Source organism: Taurulus bubalis (genome assembly GCF_910589615.1).
Source record: "Taurulus bubalis genome assembly, chromosome: 8".
Lineage (NCBI taxonomy): Eukaryota > Metazoa > Chordata > Actinopteri > Perciformes > Cottidae > Taurulus > Taurulus bubalis.
The window spans coordinates 20,043,561-20,064,960 of record NC_136596.1 but is presented as its reverse complement, the minus strand read 5'-3'; the positions used below and the strand labels follow the sequence as shown (position 1 = coordinate 20,064,960).

Below are 21,400 nucleotides of genomic sequence, written 5' to 3'. Positions count from 1 at the left end.
TATGTATCAACTTATAGAGCTGGGCAACGTGTGTTTGTTTTGTTCGTGTTGATGAGACAGCTAAGCAAATATGCTGTGTTAAGATAACGTTTTACTTTCTTAAAAAATGTTTTATCGGCGCTAACGTAAATCACTCATTAACCAAGTACACGTTATAACTTAACTGAAGTACTTTTGGTTTATGTGCGAGTGTCGTTCAAGCTATCCATCCATCCGTTTTCATCCGCTTAGTCCGGGCTCGGGTCGCGGTGGCAGCTACCGATTAGTTCAACCAGAAAGGACGGGAGAAAGCTAACGTTACTTAGCTGGAACCCATACGAACGTATTAGAAACGATTCACAGTATGTGGTTGGATAATGTTGATGGATTGGGAAAAAAAGACAAAGTGATTTGTTATGAAGAGAGAATTTATATAACGTTATAGATTGCTCTACTAGTAGTTTTAATTTTGATTTGCTACGGGGAGAAAACAAATATTAGTTAATGCTAATATTATTCTGTGGTATAAATGCAGATTTATTTTTGTTTTCTTCGGACATTCTTGATTCCTCAAGATATGGCTAACTATTGTATGTCAGTTCAATGAGTGAAGCATGTCAACTAATAGAAACAGAAAAAAACAAGGATGCTTTCCACGTATCTGACTGGTAGTCTTCACTGCAAGCCATTTAAGATGCATTCAAATTACTGTATATTGCCCTTGAAAAATCCAACTTGTCATTGTGTTAATATCTTGAAACAAAATGATGCCGTTCAAGTGAGATGCAGAAACCTTTCAGTATGAGATGTGGTTATGTGTTCAGTATCTGGTATCTACTTTATTGAGTATCTTTTACCAAATTGAAACATGATCCAAGCAATTTTACTTGAACGTGAAATTTGGACCTGTGTCAGCATGCAGACTCTGATCGTGTTTCTTTGTCTCCGACTAAGATGAGTTCGGCTTCCACACCCGTCTCCCGGGTACGTCCAGGATGGATGTCATCCTCTTTGAAGAACAAGGGTCTGTCCCCTGCAGCCTGCAGCACCCCACTGCTGACCGCCTTCCCCGGCAATGATGATGAGCAGGAACGACGGCAGCGTCGACGGTCAAGAGTCATTGACCTTCAAACTGCCACTGACTCCTCTTTTAACGACTCTGCATCTCATAGGTAAAGTGTAGAGAAGATGTGTGTTTTGAGCACAACTTTGATTACAGTCTGTCATCTCGAGTTTGGTGTGTTTTGAGAGACATTCAACATTTAAAATTATGACTTTTCAAGCCAGTATTTGTCTGCCCTGCTATTATGCACCCTGAGAGCTCAAAGTTAATCTTATTTTTGTATGCAGTGCCACAGGGACTCCTGCTGCTGTACCCAAGCTGTCAAATGCACAGATCTCAGAGCATTACTCCACCTGCATAAAACTCTCCACTGAGAATGTGAGTACATGTACACTGTGTCTGTGTGTGTGTCTGTGTCTCTGTGTCTGTGTGTCTGTGTCTGTCTTTTATGACATGAAGTAAAAAATCTAATCAAAAATCCATTTCTTTTTGGCAGAAAATCACCACCAAAAATGCATTTGGTCTGCATCTGATTGATTACATGGCTGATATTCTCAAACAGAAGGATTCTGAGCTCACAAACTTCAAGGTTTGAGTTTTTATTTATCACATACAGACTTTGTAGTCATCAGTACAATAAATGTGTAATTTATCTTGGATTCTTTTTTTTCTGTGATTTACTTCGAAGAAACTAGATAAATGGTCTAGGTGGATATATAAACAGGTTTCATGTTATCCTTTAAATATCTGAATCCAGTGAAGTAGAGCATTCAAGTCTTAAATTGCACTGTCTAGCATAGTGTTTTATCTGGAAATATAGATTTACTTATTCTTTTAAAGTCTGCTGTATCTTGAGTTAACCTAGACACCCTGTTGAAAATAAGACTTATGGGATTGTTGCATTTTTTTCACAGTAACCGTGCCATAGTATGATGTTTTCATTGCCCTAGGCAAATGTGTGATATCGGGCTATATGACATGACCTGACTAGTGTGTTTCTGTCCTCTGAAAGGTGGCAGCTGGCACTTTGGATGCCAGTACAAAGATCTATGCTGTGAGGGTGGATGCCGTTCATGCTGATGCCTACAGGGTGCTGGGAGGCCTGGGGGCTGAGACCAAGCCAGGAGAGGGTGAGAGCTTCAGCAGTGTCATTTATTTAATTTTTAATTTATTTTACATGTTGGATTTTCAATTGAGTACTCAATTAAACTGTAGCTAGACGAAGGGTTTTGAGCTTTGTTCTACACAATGTAACTCGTGGTCTACCCACATTGTTCAATTTTCTTTTAATGCTTTTTATTTCTCATTATTTGTGCATATCCAGACCATGGTTCGAAGGACGATGACGGAGATGAAGGTGAAGTGACTGCCAAACAGCCAAAGAAAAAGAGACCTCCTAAGAGGACAGTAGAGCAGAACCTAAGCAACATTAATAGCGCGGAGTCTGAGAGAAAGTGTGAGGTATGGTGTTATCTTTACAGAATAGTTTTAGGAAGTTAGTTGTGCTGTTGGGGCAGAATGTAATTACCAGATGTATCACGTTATATTGTTCTAATTTGCAGTGCTTAGCATGTATAAGTTGAAGCAACAGTACCGCTTCATTCACAAAACATAATATTGGGCACAACATTTCTTGAGGTCTTGTCTGCCTACCGGGAAGTTGTAAAGAGTTTTCTTCAGATGTCAAACAATAATATCAACCCCATTACTGATTGGGTAGTTATTTAATTTTTCTGAGATCTAGACTTTCTAAGTTTTGTATGCGCTCATCTACAAAGGTCACTTAAATGTTTGCCAAGGCAACAACCCTGCCATTAGTTACAGAATATCAGTCTTTCATTAATTCAAATTTCATAATTGCCTTATATGCTCTGAGTACTTGACTGATAAGTTGATGATTGAGATAAATATTAGACACGGGTCACTAAGCTATCATCTTAAGAGCTTTGAGATGTTTATCTAAAGCTGATAGCCGCCTTTATCATACCCAACTGATCCGCATGCTTGGGTATTTAAAAATACATTAAGATAAATAAAGGACATTTCACTTTGAACTCTGTTTCAGAATTATAATTATAAGTATTTTTCACCGTACTACCGTTATCAATGTTTGTGAACTCCTTCTCCACCCAGGTGGACCCCATGTTTCAGCGGATGGCCTCATCATTCGATGAGAGCAGCACAGCCGGAGTCTTTCTGTCAGTTCTCTTCAGTGAGAACAGTCACTGCGAGCTGCTGTTTCCCTCCTACATGACCCTCCTGCAGTCCACACCCTCATACTCTCCTCCACCTCCGCAGGGAGTCCCTGCATCCCCGTTCATGGGTAAAAACTATGTACATTTATTTGCATAAATTGTGAGGTATTCATTAAACACTGTCCCATTCAAGTGTTTGTCTGAACCTTAATGCCACCTAGGGTAGCTTTTGACAGGATTCCCAATGCGTCCTAGACAACCTGAAAAGAAAGTTTACTAATATTTCTGTCATCGAAAACATGGAAAATAGAAGAAAAGGTTGGATGTTCAGAAAGAGCTTATGTATGGTCCGAGATAATAATTTCAACATTCTCTGGTTTTCTTGAGCATGAACCACAATACTTTCTATCAGAGCTCTCTAATATGGATAACACTCCATAACATAACGTGTCATATTGATAGCACATGCAGGTTGGATGACATTTCATGACGTTGCTTCATTTCCAAATTGTTTTTACCGGCTTGGTTGTGTTGCGTAAGTTTATGTGCTTTCTAGCTCTTTTTGTCCGCAAAGGCTTACGGTTTGTGATTCCTATTTGGCTCGGAGCAATGGTTTCAAATGTGTGTTGGGCATTGTTGAGAGAGTTGGATAGTGTCAGTTAATAATCCTTGTATCTTTAGATATGTAAAGTTCAGTCTAGATTTGTCAGTAGGCAAAAATATAGGTTTCCGTTATTGGTGTTCAGGCTATTGTTAATGCATACTAATTATTGGATGCCTCGTGTAGCGTCCGGAAAGAACTTAGTCAAACTACTTCTCTCGTTCTCTGAATTTATTTTCCTTGATCACAAGTAGAGTAACAAATGCTGCAATCGCGATAGCAGGGAGTCGTCCAGTCAACACACAGGTTGACCGTCCAAAAAACACCCCGAACAGCCGGGAGTTCGGCTCTTTAATACACGGTTTTCAGTCATGAACCCCTAACATTTCTACTGGCTCTAACATTTCTAAGAGGAGGAGAATCGTGTCCTCATCTTTTCTCACATGGCTGGAACGTGCAACGACCAGTCTGCTTCCCTAATGTCAATATACTGATAAACAGGTATGAGTGTTGTAGTGCAGAGCGTGGAACCTTGAGGAACAGACAACCGGACTGTTCTCACAGAAAGTATTGGTTAAACTGACCTCGCACAACCTGAACTCTAATAGACATAAGAATAATGAATTGAAGAATATCTACAGAATGCAACGATTTATATTATCACTATTCATTCTGAGTATCTTTCTGTGATTTGTTTCTGCCAGCCGGACTGCAACGTTCCAAGGAGAAAAGCTCCATCTGCCCCTCGCTTCAGGACTTCTCCTTCACGAGCTGGAACCCTGAGCAGGTCAGAGAACCTATTTAACCACCAAACAATATTATAAATTGCTCTGATTGGAATTGCTCTCATTTTTTTCATATTTCTTGGTAATAAAACCATCAATCCCTCTTAAACGTGTTCCATCTTGGAGGTGGAGAAAACAGTGCCAACCATACAGAAACGTTATTCTCATTATGTTACCAGTTTATTTATTTATACATACATGTTTCTATATGAGTAGCAAAAACATAATCTGTCAGAACTGTGAAGAACAGGTGAATTGTTCATGGACATTGAGGTGTAACGTTCGTTCAATCGTCTGCACTAAGCCATTTCTTAAACAGCCTGTATTTATAGATTTTGCTTTGTTGACGCTTATTCGAAATAATATTTTGCCGCACAACTGTACAATAAGTCTACAGGTCCCCAAAAGTCTTTACAATTATTCAGTTCAATTTTAGTTTTTCAAGGATTGAAAAGCCATACATTTCATTCACAAACGTTTTTAATATTTTCTCTTTCCCGATATAGACCGTGATATTGGTTCCAAAATGTTTATCTACATAATTGTATACTGTTGAAAGATGTTATACACCTAAAATCTAAAAGTCAAATTGTTTCAAATTTATTTTGCTGCAGGATCTTTTTTGTGGAATTTCAGTCGGCAGCATCAGACCTTTAACAAATACTCTCACTACCTTCCAGCTACAGTAGTTGGGAACCTCATCGTCTCACAATAACAAAGACTACTATTAATCATTTTTCGTAATAATTAATTAGGAATTATTGTTGTTATATACAATTATTGTTATTACACCAGTGTTTGGACAATGACATGCTACGGTAACCTAAAAACAAAGAATGTGTCGCTTGGTATCTTCTGTCATGCTGTAAAGACTAAAGTGACAGTCAGGTCCTAGCTGACAGATACTGTGAATTTTCTTCCAGACCATGAATCAGCTCTTGGAGAAGATTAAGCAGGGGGAACACGTGTTCGATGTGAACGCTGAGCCCGAGCCTGAAGAAGATGACTGCCCTGACTTTGACGCCGACTATGAGGAGGGAGGAGGTGACTGTGAGGAGAGATCTAAGGAGTACAAGGACGGGTGTGAGGCCTCTGGCTCCGGCAAAGGAAGGTAAGATCGTGGGTTGTTAAGCAGTTGTTTAACCTTGTTTATCAATTGAACAGAGACGTTCGTCTTCTGCTCGGAGGAACTCACCCTTAACCAGACCACCATATAAAATGATTTTTCTGTTTTAAAGATTTGTTTATAGGATCAAGTTTCTATACATAGCTCTATTTTCCGCACCCTATCTCTTTACTTTGTGTTAGGATAAGATACTATCCTCCATTAGGTTCTATAGCCTCTGCTTAAAGTCTACTTAAGTTTTAAATATATTATGTATTCATGGGGGTTAAGTAATTGCATTGCCTGTTATCTCCAGGATAGTGCATATTTAATTAATTATGCCATACTGAATGGGCCAAAATTCAACTGTTGCAGGCTTTATTAGCAGAAGGCTGATTTGTGTCTGTGCTTGCTGGTTTGAATGGTTTCTCACGCTGGTGTGATGGTGGTACAGGGATGTGATTCCCATCGGAGGGGGAGACATCGCCACTATGTGTCTGCAGCTGTCCTCTCAGCCCAGGGAGTATTCATACTTCAGTCCCAGGACCATGGCCACATGGGCTGGACCCGGCTACTGGCAGTTCAAGCCAAAGCACAAGTGTGAGTGAAAATTATGGTTTAACACATAATTAGAGACAGTTTAGGTGTCAAAGTAATTGCCCATGAGCAAGACATGTTACTTATTATTGTTTTTATCTGTGCATGTATTTGATACATGCACAGCCTAGTGCTAAAACAATTTAACAGTAGATGTGTTCTCATTGTGCCGTCATTAGGTGGAGCGTTGTTTTCTTTTTTTGTGTTGGGATGCTGTGTAACACTGCAGCATAATGTATGTACACATTAGGGTTATTTTTGTGTTTTGAGGGATAAATTGGGTTTTCACGTTTTCTCTAACGACCAAGATGCTTTTCGAATGGTTGTCCTCCCTTGCTGAATGTGTGCTACAACAATTATCTCATCTGTCTCTGTGTTTTCATGTACTAAATCTCCTGCAGTGGACCATTTGCCGGACAAAGAGACGCGTAAAAGGAAGCCCAAGAAGACCTTTGAAATAGATTTCAATGATGATGATGTCAACTTTGACACCTACTTCCGCACCACGAGAGTAGGAACCCTCTTTGCTTTTGTGGAAACACAATATATAAGAGTAATACCATGGCACATAACTCTGCAATAGATGTGATACAACTACAGTTTCAGCTCTCATAAATAAAGTTAGTGAAATATGACACAGAATCCACAAATACAATATTAAGCTAAAAAAGAACACCCCTGTCTGTGGGGTTTTGAGACTAAATCTAACCCAAATGTCTAAATACAGTGGGATTAAGAGCATGAAAATGTGTAGGAAACCTAAAGCACTCTTAAATGTATCTGACATTGTCGGCTTTCCCTCCGCAGGCTGCCACCACCAACAGCAAGTCTGCCCTCAGTGCAAGCAATAAGAAAACCACTCTGCCAGCAGACTTCCAGTTTTCCCCAGAGACGCTCTCCCAGCTCAGCCTCAAACCCTCCAGTTCGGTGAGTCTTCACCACTCGGCTGGTGAAAGAGGTCGAAGCCAGAGATGCACAAAACAGACATCCTCTTCAGCACTGATATGAGTTATATGTTGGCTGAAGTATGACATCATTAGCAACATGCACATACTTCTTGTGGTTGTCAGCTTTTAAACTAAATTTGACTTCACAAAATGGAGACATGCTACATTCACCATATGTGCCCTATCCGTAAATACATGAAGATCATTTGTTTTTGTTGTGTGAAGAAGGATATATTTTGTTTTGTTTACTCTAGTTAAATCAAGAAGGCCAGAAAAGGCTGTCTGGAGAGCTCGGAGAAGGTATTGGAGACTACGATTATAACAACGCCAACGACACAGCCAACTTCTGTCCAGGTCTTCAGGTCTGAACTGCGTCTTTTTGATTTTACTGTATTTTAATAGCCTTTTCTTTATCTACGGAGTAGCAGTGGGATGTTTGGGCTATGAAATATTATGGACATATAAAGGATATGAGGATTGTGTGTGTGAGTGACCTGGTGGATTCACAGGATGTTTTGGGGGAGCAATCTGATCTGTGTAAATAACTCTAGTCCAGTTGATCAAACTTTAAGACTAAGAGCTGTTGAGCCGTGAGAGTCTTTAGTGCATATGACTGTTTACAGTGATCACCTCTGTGATTTATCAGCCACTGTCCACATAAGGATGGTACCATATATAGAATTTGATCAAAGATTGTGATGAAAAACAATGTAGATTGTGGTCAATTTCCATTATGAATATGGTCATAATGACTTGTCTTCCACGCTCAGTACTGTAGAATCAGCTAAATGTGAGGTCTTCCAATCTCTTGAAGGGAACCAAAGATAGAGAATTATCATTAGCAAATAAAACTGATTAGGAACCATGTCTCAAATGATTAGCCCTCTGACATGTCTTTGGCCATCTTCCTCTTCAGGGCGGTGACAGTGATGATGATGATGGCGAGGGGTTTGCCGGTTCAGACGACACACAGCCTTCAGGTGACAGTATACCTGCGCCCTCACAAGATCAAGAGGGCATCGCAACCTACGGGGAGGATGATCTGGTACCTGAACCACACAGGGTGAGTAACAGAAGATTTGAGTGCAGGTCATACTGCTCTTTAGATATAGCATCCCTCTGCTCAAAGGCTTCTGTAATCATATTTTTAACTTGTGAATTTTAACTGATTTATAACTTGTGTTTTTGCTACTGGTTAAAATACTTGTACTTACATTATTGTTTATTTTTGTAGGTCAACAAGATTGAGATCAACTATGCCAAGACGGCAAAGAAAATGGACATGAAGAGACTCAAAAACAACATGTGGAGTCTTCTGACCGAAAGCCCAGAAAAATCCACAGAGGTAAGTTACACTGATCTGCGGGTCGATACAATGATGAATTCATTAGTTTCTGGTTTCAAACTTCAAATCTTGGGTCATTGCTCACATTTGGTGGGTAGAGTAGACAGTCAGAGATTTAACTGTGTATATCAGTGTGCTTTTGTATTATTAGTTATGCCTTAATGTTCCCAACAGGAGGATGATACTGTGGAGAAACCAGAAGTGTGTGGGGAGAAAGTCTTCAGTCAGACCACTCAGACGCTGCTTCAAAGGTACTAGCAGACCACCTACCAAGGCTGCCATGGCCCGGTACTAGTGAGGAATAATAATGACTGAATAGCTCACCAAAAACTAATGGCATGCAAATATATGTACAGATCTTTAATGCTATTGATCAGGGTTTCTACTCGGATATGGAAGTGTTGATTTAAAGACTTTCTTCTATGTCCAAATTATTTTCATCTGTAGGGTTATATCGACTTGTTTGATCATTATAAAACTGGTAGCTCAAATCAAGCAATCTGATTGGTTGATAGCCGTTATCTTATAATCACATACCACTGTTAGGCCCATTCAATGTCTCTTCACGGCTGAGAAAGAAAAGAAAAAAATGTGTTTAAAAAGTCCACTAGATCACTTCTGACAACACAGAACAGGTTACAGATGAAACGTGCTAAAGCTTGCTACAAAATGGAAACATTTATAGTAAAATTCTATGGAGGAGTAGATTTAGCCAGATAATGAAATAAATATAATGCGATATAATGTGACGGAAAATAAATGCTAGCTGCTGGTGTATGTTCCATAGTGACCGCCTCTCCGACCTGGAATTTAGCATCGCATTAGTTTCCTTGACAGAAGCAGATTGGATTTGGGATTATTGCAGAAAATAAAATCTGTGACAAACGGACGTTTGTGATGCTTTCACTTTTTGTTTGGTAAAATAATCTTCGCAAATGAACACCCCTTTTTATAATTGAATCGTGAATGTAATCAGCTGAGGTATACATGCAATCTTATGTATAAATGAACTACAACCCAGTTGCATGACTTCACATCGCCACCACTAAACTGAAAGTGGACAAGTGAGCTAGTGATGACATTCTGTAGTCTTTTATAAGACACATGAAAGCTTCAAAATGTAATCGTGGGGTATTAACTGACATTTTCATGTCCTAACAAAAGGTTAACATCTCTTTAGCTTGTGTTAACCACAAACCTTAATTCAGGCATTTAAAAACAAAAACCCATTGGCTTCGAGACGAGAAGTGCAAAAATGCTGTCATTTACAGATTTTGGGACTCATTCCTTCAGCTGTATGTGCAGGCAGCCGGCCCAGAAGGGACTCTTTTATTGTGAATATTCTTATTCATTCATTTAAAAACAATTTGAATCAGATTATGTCAGATTATTATATATTTCCTATTGCTATGCTTGATGTTTTATTTAGAAAATTGCTCAATTCAAGCCGTGGTATGTTGTGACTATATCACAGCAAAGAGATGTTGTTCGGTCCCACGTAAAATAACAACCGGCTTCAAATCCAATTAAGATTTGATGGGGGAAAGTTTCCCCTTTAGCTTGGCCGATATGCATCATTTTAACCCAACTGAACCAGCTAGAAGCAGAACTTAAAAGTAGGGCTGCAACTAACGATTATTTTAATAATTGGTTGATTATTTTTTCCGATGAATCGGATAAAAACATTTTTTAATCAAAAAAGCGTTCATTTCCAACCCTTTATTCAAAAACAGAAGTGACAGTGCAAAACATCTTCAGAAAGTGCACAAACAGGTTGCTCCTTGAACATCCCTGAGCTGTTAATTAAAACAACAAAATGGACTAACACTAAAAACATATACATGGAAACTTTACATCTGCCAAATGTGAGCCCTTTTTACTGTAATTGATCCCTCCAGAGGCTGCATTTACATACCCTGCTTTATCAATATGTATGAAATACTGGGAAAGAGGGAAGCTGTACTGCTCCATATAGAGCGTCCTCTTCCTTAAACTCTTTCATTCTGGGTCTCTTATGACCACGACATCACGTTGTCGGCTAAACCCAACGACGTGATTTGCTTCATTCTACTTTGAGTAAAAAAAAAAAAACCTGCAGCCAGATCCTCCGGTGTGCCGGTTTAACGTTAACGAGTGACAGCGTGAACTGAACCAGACCGGGGGGTGACGGCATGTTTCATCACGTTACGTTTTTTTACAAGCAAGACTGAACTGTAGCAGAACATAAAGTAACTTTAACGACAATACACAACCCAAACACGTTAGCTAACGTGATAGCAAGCTGACTAGCTTCCATTAAAAACAAGTTTGAGGAACATGAAGACGCTGATTGGCCAAGACTCGACTCGTCAAAGATCTTCTATTTTTGAGAAGATCACGACCTCAGCTTTCGCGCGACACAACGAATCGATAATGAAATTCGTTGTCAACACTTTTGATAATCGATTTGTTGTTGCAGCCCTACTTAAAAGTACTATTTCATTTAAGACACTGACCAGGCATCCAATAATTGACACACGCTTTCAGAACGGCATGATCGATGGAATGGAAAATGTATTATGTATGTCTTTCTTTATCCTTTCTCTCTCTTTTTGTGGTGATCCAGATTGCCAAACACGATGGCTCAGAACCTGTCGGTGCCTCTGGCTTTTGTTGCTCTGCTTCATCTTGCCAATGAAAAGGTGAGGGTTTTTTTGGCTTGTGTTTATTAGGAAGAAAGGAAACCGTTTCCAGTCTTTGTGCGAGCCAATCTTTCGATCATGCTCCAATTGTGATTGTGATGTCTCGAATGAAAATAATATGCATTTAATTTATTCTGCTGCTCAGTCTAAACAAGTTTGAAACGTATAATCCCCTCTGTAGACATAACATGAAATACCTAAAACTAAAAAAGAGAATGGCTTTTGAAAGGGAAACGTGTACGACAATTCCCTGTTTTATTCACCCTGAAGTTTTGCTTCGTCTTACAGACATTGGAGTTATTCAAATGGTCTTATTTAGACTTGTAGCCATCCATTGGAGAGAGAAATGCTAACGTATGCATGTTTACTCATATTTGTTTTGTCTTTTGCAGAATTTGGAGCTGGTGAGGGTTGATGACATGTCCGATATCATCATCAGACAAGGCCACTGAGGAATGATGGGATGTTGCTTGGAACATCGCTGCTGTTCTCTGCTTGTTTGTCTCTTTTACTCTTTACTGTTTTACCTCGCACATTCACTCGTTTAGATTTATTGATGTTTTTATTCATGACATAGACAACTCTTTAAAAGTAATTATGCCTCTATTCCTTCACTACCATTTGCTTCTTGTATTATTCTGTAGATAATTTAACTGTTCAACCACTATACAAAAATGTATATTGTCAAAAGAAATAAAAGAATTCACTTTTTCTAAAACATGCTGTCGAGGTTAATTCCCAGTCATTAGGCATTTCCCCCCCAAACAATTATTGCTTTCAATAATGCAACATACAGTGTTTTTGGCACACTTGCTAATGCCTGCCAGGCACATTGTTCTCCAAAATGGCTCTAATGGCTCGGGTTATTTTTAGCTGCTTGTGATCCATAGCAGCCTAAGTTGTCTGACATGACGGCAAGTAATGAACAGCATCGAAGCCTCACCTCCGCCTTCCTAGAGGGAGGCGAAACCGGTCGGTCAGGGCCGGTGCAGCTGGCTGGGTGGGTGGGACTCAGTATGACGTCAGCATGTCAAGGCACTTGCAGGACAGGGAGGAGTCACTCAGTCAGCTGCTCATTACCAGCTCCTTATCGAGACATCTGTATCTAATCAAATGTGATCTGTGACTTGGAACATTGCTGCTGATGTAGAGATACTGATTTATTGGGTCAAGGAATGAGTTGTGATGGTCTACAGTGCATTCAATCTTGCCCAACTGCCATCAGCATTACAACATGAGAAAGGACTGATTTTCTCAAGCCAATTAAGAAGTTAAGAGTTATTAATGTTATATGCCTGTGAAGAAAGGATAATTTGGTCCTGAGTGCATGATGAAACAAGTTTCTTACAATTTGGCATGCAGAAATTATATTACAAGTCACTGATGCATACAGTATATTCCATGGGGAAAAAACAAGATCGGGGATTAGAGAAATCTTGCTATTTCAGGGTAAAAACAAGTATTTTTGTGGATCAATGGTGGTGTGAAGAGTGTCCCCACGATGAAAACGTCATCGTAATAAACCTTACTGTCCCGAAAGCTGTCAATTCAAATTCCAGTTTTTTAATACATAAATAAACTTCTTCCTATAATTACGAGGTTCTTACGGTCATGGAAAAGTCATGGAATTTTAAAATGGTTATTTCCAGGCCAGGAAAAGTCCTTGAAAAAAATAAAATCCCAAAGGTTTTGGAAAAGTCATGGAAATGTGTTATATTCATATGTTCCTGACGTTCATTTACGCTGAGTTTAAAATAATTAATTTGCTTTTAAAAGAAAGACGCTCAAAATATAAGCAGGCGTACATACAGGCATCTATATAAATGTTTATTCTTTCAATCAAACTATTGTCTCTCATTCATTTGTGTCATTTAAGGTTTACTGTATGCTTTGGAATTCTCATTATTAGTTTAAATACTACATTTTCTCACTTTCATGTATACACTGAGATTTCACAAAATGTTTGGTCATGGAAATTTGGTCTAAAGTCATGGAAAAGTCATGGAAATCCATTGGTCAGAATGTGTATGAACCGTATAACCTATTGGTTTTGTAGCCTAGCTATTTGTTCATAAAGAACTGTTTGGTGAAGGAATATTATTGATTAGGTGGAATTCAATTAAAGTTGTGATTGTCTCATAACAATGAAGATTTTGACTTAGTAGCAGGTTGCAATATGCTCACTGTAAATGCTAATCTGGCTTTCTTAGCACACCTTCCCACCTTTCCTTTTGATCATAAATATAAAAGATGACATATAACATCTATCGCTTACACGAGTCCTATATTGACTTTGATAACGATACAATTGTTGTCTCTTAATGATTCAGTAGTTAGGCGTGCAGACAACATATGATCACCATGAATGAACACCTTGAAGCCATCCTGATTATAAAGTGTGGCGATCCACATCAAGTTGTTGTTGTTGCACACATGGGTTGCACAACAGGGCCTTCAAAATAAAAGCAAACACTTGGCATAGTGCAACTTGGTAACAAAATGCATGAGGTCAATACAAATACTATTAACTAAAATAATGATTAAATAAATGTATAAGATCAAATTAAAACCCGTTTTCCTGCTAAATCGACGGCACTCTTCAAATCACAAATTCAAGCCAATATTTGTTCAAATGTATTTGTCGCTGCATGTTTTCAGTATATTTTTATATCACGGTTGAATATGGTTCAACAACTTACAACTATGGTTCTTAAAAGTCTTAACACTGCTAAGTTCTTCATAAAAATAAGCTAGCCAAGTGTTTTATTTTGAGAAACACGGTCGAGGAAACACCGGTTGTGGAAGGAGCCACTTGACTCTCAAAGCGGAGGAATTCAGTTCGAAGGAAAATAAATCAACAACCAGGAAGTTAAACGGAGGAGGAAACGTACTCGCTGTGTTGGAGCACCTACCTCAAATATACCCGAAGGGTTTTTAAATAACAGCGTCAAGAAAGTTGATCCACCGGGTTGTGGTCCGAGGGAATAGTCTCCAACAAGATGGACTTTGATCCGGTAAGAGATAATAGTTGGAGCTTGTGTGTGTTTTGTTGTGTAGAAAGCCGTCGCCGTGCTTAACGCCAGACACGAGATGCAACAAGTGTATTTCCGGATAAAATAAATGGGCTTTTGTTGCACCAAGTCTTCACGATGCTCAGGTGAATGAGCGCGTTAACTTTTCGCTGGTGAGAAAGAAGTCTCGGAAAAAGCGAACAAAATGGCCTAATTACTGCAGTCGCTGCAGAAAGAAAGAGAAAGAGTCACGAGAGGAATTAACGAAGGTGTTCGTGGAGATAAACTAATGTTGGCGTCGGTGACGCTTCACATTAAAACTTTCATCCGCTATTAAACATTGGCAGTTATTTATTTCCGTCTTCCTAAAACGACCAAACGTTAGTTTTCCGCATATATTTCACAACTGCTCTCTATATATTTCATCTCGAGCTCACGGAGTTAGCCATGTTCAGCTAGTGGCGTTATTGGGCTCATGTTTAGTATTAACGCAGACACCTAGTTGTAAGTCTTGCTTCGCTGATATTATTATGAAATTAATTCAAACATTCTTTGTACCTTTTTAAACCTCAAGGTAAATACCTTAACGCTAAACTATGTCAAGGTAGATGGAAACAGCTGATTTAGTTTAATTTGGCTTTACACGTTTTAATTAGCTTCACCTGTCAGGCCTCAAGGATGTCGGAAGACTCCCAGGACCTTCAAACAGTACATTTAAGGTTGACTTTAAGGTGGTGTTGTTACTTCTTTTTTAATCCATGAAGAAATAGTTCCTTCCGCGTTATGTCCCTGTTGGGCTATTGACAGCTCTGTGAAACGTTTTCTAAACTTCAGACAGCCATCAATCAGAAGGCCTGTGTTGGGCTCATGGAGGCTCTGCTCTAAGCAGTTGGAAACATTGAAACATTGCATTCCCTCCCTTTTTGAAAAAGCCTAAACATTTGGACTCAAGCCGCTGGTGCACTGACTCAGCTATGCTGAGGGAAAGAGATAAACCAGCAGTGTTTTCCCAGAGCCTGCAGCATGTATTAGTGTCGGTTTTACGTCAGCATTTGTGAGGGTGCTTTGATAAAAGGAAAATCTAGCTGCCCATACAGATTCCCGTTGTTCCACATTTGACTAGATTAGGAAGTGAGCAGTGAGGATTTAATGTGGCCTACCAAAGCGAATGAAATCCATCCTTTGTATTTACATCCGCAGTCAAACGTTTTAACAGGAAATATTTAGATTTATTCCATTCACATTTTTGAGAGTCCTTTTCTTCTGTATGACATCCTTCTTCCGGATGCCTCCGAGAAGTAATTATTAAAAGGTGCCTTATCGTCAAGCTTTTGTTTGAGTTGTCAAGTTTTATTGGAAGACTGAAGGCACTTGCTATGCACAACAGAGGAACTCATTTCTGTTTTCCTCCACGAGGTTTACAACTGTTTAAATATTTGAGTAGGACATTACTGCAGCCGTCATTGCTTGAATGTCTTGTTCTGGGAATGTTTCTTCCTGAGAAACTTGATACCTGTCAGCCATGCAGTGGGCCTTCCTGAACTACGAGCACTGGGAAAGAGAGAGAGAGAGAGAGAGAGAGGTCTCTGTGGCAGAAACATGTTAAAAAGAAAAACAGGACGCACAGCAGGGCATCTAAAAAGAATGCTAAAATATATGATAAAACGGGGACGAAAAGAAAAATATCTTAAATGAAACACAAAATCAACAACCCAAAATGTGCACGATCAAAACCAGCACATCACACACCAGCACGTCTGTAAAACTGTTGTTTTGAGACGGATCCAGAGGAAAGAGTGGAGGAGAATAAAGAGGAGAGCAATGAGAGATGAGAAATAATGAAGCAAAAGACAATGAAATAGCTTCTTTTTTTAATTCATAAAAGAATTAAAGAAGGAACACTGGGCAGCGGGAAGAAAGGAATATGGATAAGATAACCAGAGAGGAGGTTGCCAGCAGATGACGCAGCAAAACCTGCTCCGTTTCCTAGAGACCGTTTTGTTTACAGTCTGATGCTGGCTCATGGGACTTACGGCACATCAAACACACACCACTGCATGTAACATTTGTGTTGAAATTACACCCATGACTGTGTAAGATTACAGGTTATCTTTATGGTGAGTGCTGTGGCGGGCATTTCCAAAAATGTGGGATCCCTGGTTTGAATGCCGGCCGGCTGTGCTGTCATGTGCAGCAGCACGAGGGACTGAAAGGACTCTCGGAGCCACCACCATTTGTCATCATGCACATTGTTGTCTGACAATACAAGACGGATATAGAATAATTTGTGTTCCTTTTTAAAGTCTGACTCTTTATTGACTTGCGCTGGCGTCGGGCAGATGAACCCAGTCACTAAGAAATGGGAGGAAATGAATAATAGAATCTTCAAGGCCTTTTGTAGTTAAAAATGTGTCTAGAGAACGAATTTAAACGGCTAGTCACTTTGATTTCATTAATTTATATGTTAGGATTGTGTGACCTAGAGGCAGTGTATACAATGGAACCCTTGAGTCACATGATGTCAAGGAGCAGACAAACTAATCCAAAGACGTTATACAGGCAGACTGTAGATAAGAACTGGATGTAGTCGTTGTGATGTCATCTTTGAGCCGGGCTGTCACCATATAGTGTTGTTGTTTTTTTTGCAACCAGTGAAAGGAACTGACCATTATCCAGAACTTATTTTGCAATGCGACACTCTTGAAACTACAAGATACAGTTTGGACATGTATCGCAGCTCACATGTGTAATACTTTGTTCCTCAACTCATTTTCTTTAACCTTTTTTCCGTCCGATCCCAGGAGCAGGGAGGAGAAGCGGAAGAGCCAAAGGACAAGGTGCAGACCTTGAAGGATCAGGTGGATGGAGTGAAAGACATCATGACGCAGAATGTGGACCGGATTCTGGCCCGAGGAGAGAGACTGGATGACCTAATGGGCAAGTCAGAGGACCTGCAAGCAGGGGTGAGTCTTACCACATGAGTTTATCCTTCACTTTTGGTCTGTGAGAAAGTGGGTTGACATAGGCACCAATGCGTCCTCGGTGTGCTGTGAATTTGTAAACAAAAAGGTTGGTACGCAATGACTTCAGGGATAATGATCAGGCCAACCAGTATAACAAGTCAGATTCAGGACAGAACACACATGAACCTGACTGAGTGTGGATTTCTTCTCGCTATAACCTAAACTGAACTGATAACATTAACAATGGCTCAGTTCCATCAATGTGTCTCAGGAAGCCGTACTAATCAGCCATTATCCATTCCCAGGTTGTCAAGTATTGCGACTGTCACGCCCCTAGCGTATAATAACAATGCATCCTTTAGTGTCTATGATGCAAAGCAGATATTTGACAGATAAAGGGTTGTTGCATTGCTTTGTTTTTATGTGTGTTAACAAGCAGAAACTGACACTGCTACATAGTATACCTTAAAGTAACTATGTGACATGTCTTCTATGAAAAAAGGCTTCCTGCTCATCGGAGGAAAGGAAGTGACCACTGCCTGTACACCTACACAACCTGTAATTTGTGTAAAGTCCAGGAGATGTTGTTTCTCATGGAATTAAAGCACCTGTACAAAATGTACAACCTCCTGCTGTCTCCCACAACTGACCTTTCTCACAGCCGTAAAAAGCACAGCTGTATTTAATAATAACATTAATTATGGCATTGTTTCATTTAGCTGTGCCAGAAATCCATGTAAGTGAACCAGCATGCACAATCCCAGGAATGACCATTATCAATGACACATGATGGAGGTGTCTCCAGTATGTCTTGTATAAAGGAGGAGTTGGAAGCAGAGACCAACCCTCTTCAGCCACACACAAAGAAGCTGATGTTAGGTTATGTGTGTATTAGTAATGAATAGAGTTTTGGTTACCTACTACATACTTTGGCAGAGAAAAACATACATTTCAATGAATATTGGTGCAGGCTAAGAATCGTTAAACCCTTCACATTAGCAGATAATCTGGGCCGAACATCGGTATCGGCCGAGGATTTCTAAATTGGCCCACAACTCCTCTAGTCTGAGCCCGGCTTAAGTGTTAGTTTGGTTCTGGATCTCTTAATCAATTCCCAAAGTATAGATTATTTTCAGCACTTCAAAGTGTTGTGCTCATTGACGCCTGTTCCCAGTGGTTGGAGAACAGTCCAACATTAGTAGGTTAGATTGAGATATGGACGCCATCTTCCAACAGGGCGCAACACACCCAGTGTATTGCCGTGGCCTGTCACACCCCTCATTCTCTCCGCAGTTTCTCTATCTACACTATCAGCTATCAAAATAAAGGTGACATTTTAAATAACTAATCTGAAAAAAATGTAACAAAAGTGGTAACAAGCAAACAGCCAGCCTTGCTCTGTCCAGAGGCAACAATATCTGCTCACCTCCCCTAAAGCAATAAAATATCACTAATTTCTAAATGATATCTTGTTTGTTTTATCAATTTGATTTGGCTGCAAAATATATGCTCAATTGAAGAGTTTTAAGACTACCTGTTTCTAAAGCATTGGTTGGAGCAAAACAAGAAATCCCACACATATCGGCTTTAACGAAACATTCACAATGTGTTGCTTCAATCGATTGTCTCGTCTCCCTCCCTGCTCAGGCGCAGCACTTCAAGCAGACGTCTCAGAAAGTGGCGCGCACCTACTGGTGGAAGAACGTGAAGCTGGTGGTGGTCATCGTGGTGGTCGTCCTCATCATCATCCTCATCATCGTCCTGCTGGCCACTGGAGTCATCCCAGTCGGTGGCACTACGCCTCCTATAATCAATCCCACCACCAAGCCATAAACACACACACACACACACACACACACACACACACACACACACACACACACACACACACACACACACAAATCATGTAAATACAATCACCAACAAAACATTGTTATTGCACAGTATGCAAAGTAATATATAGACTCGAGCAAATAACTGCTGTCTGGTGAAATCTTTTCTTCTTTCCGAGTTAGTTTCTACTGGTTACTTTCATGCTTGTATTGGAATTCAAGGACAAAGGAACTTTAATGACATGTAGTTTTTGAAACCCTTTAAAAAAAAAACACACAATTCCAGCGTAGCCACTCTTGAATTTGTGGGAAATCAAACAAGGGTGTCTGGAAGGTCTGAGGTCTTCACCTGACGGCAGCAAAAAGCTCAGTCCCTGTTCTCAAAGGATGCTACATACCAGCTCCTCTTTGTTTAACTGCTTCACCACCAACGGTTATTGCGTTGGTGGTGAACTGTCAAAGATAAAGTCACTTTAATGTGTGTTACTTTAATGTGTGTGCAAGGAAATGATGAATGTGGATTTCTCAAGTCTCTTACAAGACATTATTGTGGTCTTGAATGTGATCACTTATGTGCACCTTTTATAAGGGCCCGTTTGTATCGTTTAAAAGATGAAAAATGCAGTTTCTAAAGGAAATCCGGCAACGTGTTGTTTTTGCTGACGAATTTTAAACAATTTTAGGTCACTCTATATTTGATAAAACGCTGAATTGTGTGTTGGATATGTAGGTTACCTTGTGTGGGCTTGATTCCTTTCAAAGTGCTTCCAATTTCTTTGTAGTCAGACAATCTAGAAAAATAGTGATCGAGAGAAATTCTTTTAAAATGTATACACTTGGTCCTACTTTAGGAAATATTGTAATTGGCGCCTTATTTGTGTGGAGGGTTCATGCTTGAGGGGGTGTTTGTAATAGCACACAGTCAAACTGTATAAATCAGTAGTTGTGTTGAGTTTGAAAACGGTGAGCTGGGTCACCGCTGGCTACGACTCAGAGTCCAGGAGTGCATCTTTAATGGTTCATCCGAGTTTGGTTTGGGCTATAAAACGTAACCGATGATGGGATCTGAAGTTTGAAAACGACACAGCGTTTTCAGTTATGGGTTTTTCTGCTCAACAGAAATGTGTGGTCCTTTTTAGAAGGGAAGCTCACACAAAAGTGTAGATTTGTACTCCGCAGTATTGTCTGTCTTTTTAACAGATCATGTTTCCTAAGTGGGCTTTAACTCTAGAAATATTGCAGTTTTAAGTGCATTACTTTTTGTACTTTGATAAAGTTCTGTTCCCACACTTCTAGTTTTTAGGGGATCAGGTTCCTCCAGCCAACCAGCTGAGAGATCATTTACAGCTCCTCCATGGCTCCCCCTGCTGAGTTCATGTCAACCAATAGACCCCCACAGTCACAGCTTCCCACTAGAAAAATGTCTCAGAATACAAGTCTCACCTGCTGTTACGGTACCAGTTTAGCTTCAAAGAGGTCAAAATGATACCATAATGAAGTGTAAATAGTCAAGATGGTCTCACCGTTCTGTATATTTGCGTCAGCTTTTGACTAATGTGTTAACTGTTCTTTTAGAGGCTATTTATTTAATGCTTTATGTTCTATTTTTTTAATCAAACATGAACCAATGAAGGCTGTATGGGATTTCTATTTAAATGGTTAATTCAAAATGATTGATCATAAAATGGTACAGTTCAATTACTCTACTGTAATCATGTTCTAGAAGTAAGTATAGAAATGAGGATCTCTGTTGTGTTTTTAACATGGCTCTGGGGTGCAGTGGCCCTAATTCTCTTTCATGCACTCATTCTAAACTGCTTAATGCTGCGTGTGTGAACACGATCACATTGCTGTTCATGGCTGCAGCTGGTCTTTAACTTTTTGTCATTTTGAAATCAACACATTCCCAAACAGATGAAGTACAAGCATCCTGCTCTGCTGACCTGTGATGTATGTGAATGTTTTGATTAACAGAATTATCAGTGGCCTTATTCTGATGTTTTGTGGCATTTAATCGTTTCAATGGTCTGATATGAAATAAATAGTATTTTCCCTCAGCTGTTGTCCTGTCCTTTCCTGTTTGTTGAAGTGCCACAAGGTGGCGATAGAGGAAATACTGTTTTAAACCAAAAATGAATAAAGAGAACCAAATTCCTTTACTAATTATATTTTTGTCCTTTTTTTGGAGGGGGAATTAGATTTCTTTTTTTTGTTAAAGAAAACCCCAACAACCATGGTATTTTCATTCTTTTTTTTTTTTTCTTTTTTTTCTTCGTTTTAGGTGAGGCCTTGAGAT

General features: G+C 39.6%; 2 protein-coding genes across 2 annotated transcripts; both read left to right on the top strand.

The window, feature by feature from the left end:
• Positions 1-1,568: 1,568 nt before the first annotated feature.
• Positions 1,569-11,904, top strand: ncaph (non-SMC condensin I complex, subunit H). Its single transcript, XM_079221661.1, has 15 exons — positions 1,569-1,631; positions 2,055-2,172; positions 2,367-2,503; positions 3,176-3,365; positions 4,543-4,625; positions 5,547-5,734; positions 6,183-6,328; positions 6,727-6,836; positions 7,133-7,252; positions 7,527-7,634; positions 8,189-8,335; positions 8,507-8,617; positions 8,792-8,868; positions 11,223-11,298; positions 11,691-11,904. Exons 1-15 carry the CDS (start codon positions 1,584-1,586, stop codon positions 11,748-11,750), a joined length of 1,719 nt encoding a protein of 572 aa, XP_079077787.1. The 5' UTR covers positions 1,569-1,583; the 3' UTR covers positions 11,751-11,904.
• A 2,268-nt stretch (positions 11,905-14,172) lies between these two features.
• LOC306739874 (vesicle-associated membrane protein 8-like) lies at positions 14,173-21,155 on the top strand. The gene is made up of 3 exons (XM_079221942.1): positions 14,173-14,312; positions 17,111-17,272; positions 18,920-21,155. Exons 1-3 carry the CDS (start codon positions 14,298-14,300, stop codon positions 19,103-19,105), a joined length of 363 nt encoding a protein of 120 aa, XP_079078068.1. The 5' UTR covers positions 14,173-14,297; the 3' UTR covers positions 19,106-21,155.
• Positions 21,156-21,400: the final 245 nt, after the last annotated feature.

Excerpts from the sequence above, each read along its gene's own strand:
- ncaph (XM_079221661.1), top strand. The coding sequence starts at position 1,584 with ATGGCTGATATTCTCAAACAGAAGGATTCTGAGCTCACAAACTTCAAG. Across the intron at positions 8,336-8,506 it reads TGGTACCTGAACCACACAGG|GTCAACAAGATTGAGATCAA; the intron begins GTGAGTAACAGA and ends TTATTTTTGTAG. Across the intron at positions 11,299-11,690 it reads TTCATCTTGCCAATGAAAAG|AATTTGGAGCTGGTGAGGGT; the intron begins GTGAGGGTTTTT and ends TGTCTTTTGCAG.
- LOC306739874 (XM_079221942.1), top strand. Across the intron at positions 17,273-18,919 it reads CAGAGGACCTGCAAGCAGGG|GCGCAGCACTTCAAGCAGAC; the intron begins GTGAGTCTTACC and ends CTCCCTGCTCAG.